At 35.8% G+C, this 4,617-nt stretch overlaps 1 protein-coding gene across 1 annotated transcript; it reads left to right on the top strand.

Annotated features, from left to right (window-relative positions):
• The first annotated feature begins 304 nt into the window (after window positions 1-304).
• Window positions 305-4,360, top strand: LOC104116362 (S-adenosylmethionine decarboxylase proenzyme). The gene is made up of 4 exons (XM_018777740.3): window positions 305-529; window positions 685-755; window positions 2,606-2,749; window positions 2,845-4,360. The coding sequence occupies exon 4, from the start codon at window positions 3,060-3,062 to the stop codon at window positions 4,122-4,124; it is 1,065 nt and encodes a 354-aa protein (XP_018633256.1). The 5' UTR covers window positions 305-529; window positions 685-755; window positions 2,606-2,749; window positions 2,845-3,059; the 3' UTR covers window positions 4,125-4,360.
• The last annotated feature ends 257 nt before the right edge of the window (window positions 4,361-4,617 follow it).

Here is a 4,617-nt window from a genome sequence, read left to right as displayed (position 1 = left end):
ATTTCCAACAAAGAAAGAAATTGAATTATCAACCACTTTTAGAAGAGAATTTTAAAAATGGTTTTAAATTAAACATGAGAATAATCTTGGTAAGAAAATCTGATTAACAATTTCATAAAAAGAAATAACTTAAATTCTCAACAATTTTTAAACCTCTTAAAATGGAATTAAATTACAAATATAATGACACATTTGGTAACTAACTAAAGTTTTCAAGTGCACTCACCATTTTAAAAAGACTCCCAAGTCATGGCCACCTACCATTTTGTCCACTTCAAAGGGCAATACCATCATTTTATTAAGCGAGCGGAAAATTCTCAGAAAGTAAAAGGGCTTAACTGTAATATATATAGAATAAAGGGACCAATCATGTGATCAATTCCTATATAAATACCCCAACTTGTAACCTCTCTGAAACAGCTCACGATAATATTGCGTATCTTTCTGCTTTCTTGTTAACTCATTCGCAATTTTCGGAATTTTCTTCATAGCAAATTTTTAGGGTTTCATCTCTTCTTCGGAATTTTCTGTAAGTAGATTTGTACATTTTAAATCTATTTTATTATTGAACTTGTTCCTGATTCATTTTTTGTTATTTTCTGTAAGTTTTCTTCGTATATCTGTACCTTTTAGATTTATTTTGTTGTTTAATTTGTTGTTTGATTCAATTTTCGTTTTTTGCAGGATTTATTGGAGGAAAAGATCGTAATATATCGGAGAGCATCGGATTTAGAACAAATTTCAAATTTTATATTGTAAGTATGACGATTGACGTTTTTTCCCCATCATTAACGTTTTTTAGTGTTTATGTTCCATTTTTTTTTATTTGTTTTGGTGTTCTAAAATTCAGGATTTCTTTTTTCTGCAAAAGTTTTATGCATGTGTGAAATTTAAGTAGATCTAGGGTTGTTGATAATTCTTTATGATGTTTTAAAAATAAATCACTATATGTAGGAACTACTGACAAAATAATTCTATGTGAATCACTTAGGATTAGATTTATATTAAAAATGTATAAGAAAAAATTGTAATTAAAGGAGAAATTGTTTTGGTGAAGGTATTGAAATGTCTAAGAAAATTATTGTGATTAAGAAAACACTACTTTCCGTGTGGAGATTTGAGATTTTTTTTCACAACTGCGGTGTCCGAGTCACTTGACTTAGCCATAGGCAGCTGGGAAGAGATTTGATTTGAGACATCATTTTTCTGAAAAGCTTTTTGATATCATTGTTGTTCTTTCCCTTTTATTTTTTAGCTAATGACTTTTTTGCCCTCTAATGAGCTAGCTACGATTTTTTAGGGTAATGTATTGAAAAGATCAATGTCTTTTCTTATTGAACCATTGGATTTGTTTTTTTAATAACTTATGCATGCGTAAATTTAAGATGGATATATAATTGTAATAATTGTATCATGATATTTGTATTTTGTAAAGGTCCAGCATTATTTGAACATAAAATCACTATATTCAGAAATGAAAACTTAAGTATATTTAAATGTTTATTAAAATTATAGTCAACTTTCATCCTCTAAATAGAAAGTGTGAAAAAGGAAAGGTGACGGAGAGTGTTATTTTCCCAGCAGAGTTGGGGATTTGTGATATGGCATTTTCCTTTGTTTTTTCCCTAAAGTTTATTTTCTTTTTGAAAATTAGCTACAATTGTATATTGGAGGCATTCCAAAGATTCTTGTTTCCTAGCTGAACAGTAGGACCCACCTTGGCAGCCTTACTTGACCTTTCCCCGTCTATATTAAGGTGGGAGAATCCATCCTTTATAGGTTAATCTTCTGTAAGGATAGAATATATATACAATATCGAAAGGGAGATCTGATCTCACTTTCATGATTGTGCGAGTCACACACTTTTTGTTGGATGACATGACTTGTTCGTTTTGGAGAACTACTTCAAGCAAAATCTTCTGTCTATTTTCTATATTTTAAAATTCAAAGTTGTAATATTGACATAATTTCTAAATCTTAAGGGCTCACTCTTAATCTTTTTGTCTGACTTTTTAATTGAATAGTTGTTACATGGTATTTGAAATAGTAAGACATTTCTCCATGTTCTATGTCAAATAACCGGTAATTGTTAGTTTTCGATGCATATTGATAATGGTTGTACGTGAATGTATGTTTTCATCACTAAGAATATAAGAGACAAAATATGAAAAATAGGAGCTAGAGGTTCTAAGATATTTGGGAGCAATGGATGACAATATCTTGGTCTTGGACATGTAATGCCTTTTGCAAATCATAGCTCGATGAGCCAACGGCTTTGCCACATGGTGACATGCCTTCTTTTTGATCAAATTGTTCCATAGGTGTTCGTTCTAAATGATATATGGGGATAGGAAATCTTTATTATTGATAACTGGTTCTTCCTTTGTGCTATCAAGAAACCTTGATAGTTCAATTATCTCCTGTAGAAAACGTTCCCCATCCAAAAGGTTTATGTAATCTACAGATAGTATATTAGTTGTTTAAATCTTATTAAAAAAATCAAATGTCTAAATATTTATTTTTATTTTTTACCTTATTAGAGTTCTATCTGTTATCTTAGCTTCCCATTGGGATCTGACTTACAAGTTGCCGTTGGCATGTACAGGTGAATGATCTAATGGAGTCAAAAGGTGGGAAAAAGAAGTCCAGTAGTAGTTCCTTATTTTACGAAGCTCCCCTCGGCTACAGCATTGAAGACGTTCGACCAAACGGTGGAGTTAAGAAGTTCCGATCTGCTGCATACTCCAACGTAAGTATCTGGATTTCATTTGTTTAGAACCCCTGATTCATAGATAATAAGGATTTTGTAACTGACACTCATCTTTTTTCTACCTTCTTATGCAGTGCGCGCGCAAACCATCCTGATATTCCCTAACCTTCCGTCCTTAACGCGTCAATAGACGCAACCCAAAAAAAAAAACAAAAAAAAATTTCTGCTTTCAGTTTCTTTTGCGCCCTCACTCCTTTTCTTCCTTCTTTTACTACTTTCTGCTTTTGTGCTCATTGCTCGGAACATTTTTCTCTTTTAACTTCTTTTGCTGCTGTGAACATTTTTCATCATGGATATGGCCTTGCCGGTCTCCGCCATTGGTTTTGAAGGTTTCGAGAAGAGGCTTGAAATTTCTTTCTTCGAGCCTGGTCTGTTTGCTGATCCTAACGGAAATGGACTTCGATCTCTCTCAAAGGCACAATTGGATGAAATTCTCGGACCTGCTGAGTGCACCATTGTTGATTCCCTATCAAATGACGATGTTGATTCCTATGTCCTCTCCGAGTCGAGCCTCTTCGTTTATTCTTACAAGATAATCATCAAAACCTGTGGCACCACTAAGTTGCTTCTCGCAATTCCGCCCATTCTAAAGTTGGCTGAGAGCCTGTCTCTCAAAGTACAAGACGTGAGGTATACCCGTGGGAGCTTCATTTTCCCTGGTGCTCAGTCGTTTCCTCACCGTCACTTTTCTGAAGAAGTTGCTGTCCTTGATGGCTATTTTGGAAAGCTTGCTGCTGGTAGCAAGGCTGTGATTATGGGCAGTCCTGACAAAGCACAGAAATGGCATGTTTACTCTGCCTCCGCAGGACCTATTCAGTCTAATGACCCTGTTTACACTCTTGAGATGTGTATGACTGGTTTGGACAGGGAGAAGGCGTCTGTCTTTTACAAGACTGAAGGAAGCTCGGCTGCTCATATGACTGTTCGATCTGGCATAAGGAAGATCCTCCCCAATTCTGAGATATGCGATTTTGAGTTTGAACCCTGTGGTTATTCCATGAATTCAATTGAAGGAGCTGCACTCTCAACCATTCACATTACCCCGGAAGATGGCTTTAGCTATGCTAGCTTTGAAGCAGTTGGGTATGATATGAAAACCATGAAGCTGGGTCCCCTGGTTGAGAGGGTGCTGGCATGTTTCGAGCCAGATGAGTTCTCTATTGCTTTGCATGCTGATGTTGCTACCAAGTTACTGCAGCGGGTTTGCTCTGTTGATGTGAAAGGCTACTCTCTTGCTGAGTGTAGTCCAGAAGAATTTGGCAAGGGTGGTTCCATTGTCTACCAGAAGTTCACTAGGACTCCTTTCTGTGGATCTCCCAAGTCCGTTCTGAAGGGCTGCTGGAAGGAGGAATAGAACGCGGAAAAGGAGTGTCTTTGAGGGCCTGTTTTGTTTTTGTTTCAGTGTCAGTGTCAGTGTCGTTTGTTTATGTTTTTCAGAATAAAGGACTTGATGTCCAAGCTGTGTGTAGTTCGGATTTGTAATGCTGATGTGCAAATTCCGAACTAGTCTGGTTATTTGGTGTTCCACCAGAAGCCCTATGAATCTCCATTCTGTTCCGTTGTTTCAAATAAACATGTCTGTTGTGTGTATTTCTTGCCCCACGGAGAATTGTGATGTGTTTGTTTTAGGTTTCCTGTTATTTAGTTGATACTGCAACCTATCTGTTCTCATTTCTATTTAGTCGTTTAGAGGACATAACAAATCTTAAAAACAGGAGAAGGGTGTAGCGTTTTGTGAACTAACAGCCTCTATGGTATATAGACAACGCCTCAAATTTCTAACTGGACTTGAAGTAAATTTTAAGCTATATCTTTTGTATGGCTTGGGTAAATATTGTTCCCTCTTT

The sequence above is a fragment of the Nicotiana tomentosiformis genome, chromosome 10 (genome assembly GCF_000390325.3).
Source record: "Nicotiana tomentosiformis chromosome 10, ASM39032v3, whole genome shotgun sequence".
Lineage (NCBI taxonomy): Eukaryota > Viridiplantae > Streptophyta > Magnoliopsida > Solanales > Solanaceae > Nicotiana > Nicotiana tomentosiformis.
Note: the sequence above shows the minus strand (reverse complement) of the source record. Positions and strands in the feature narration are given on the sequence as shown.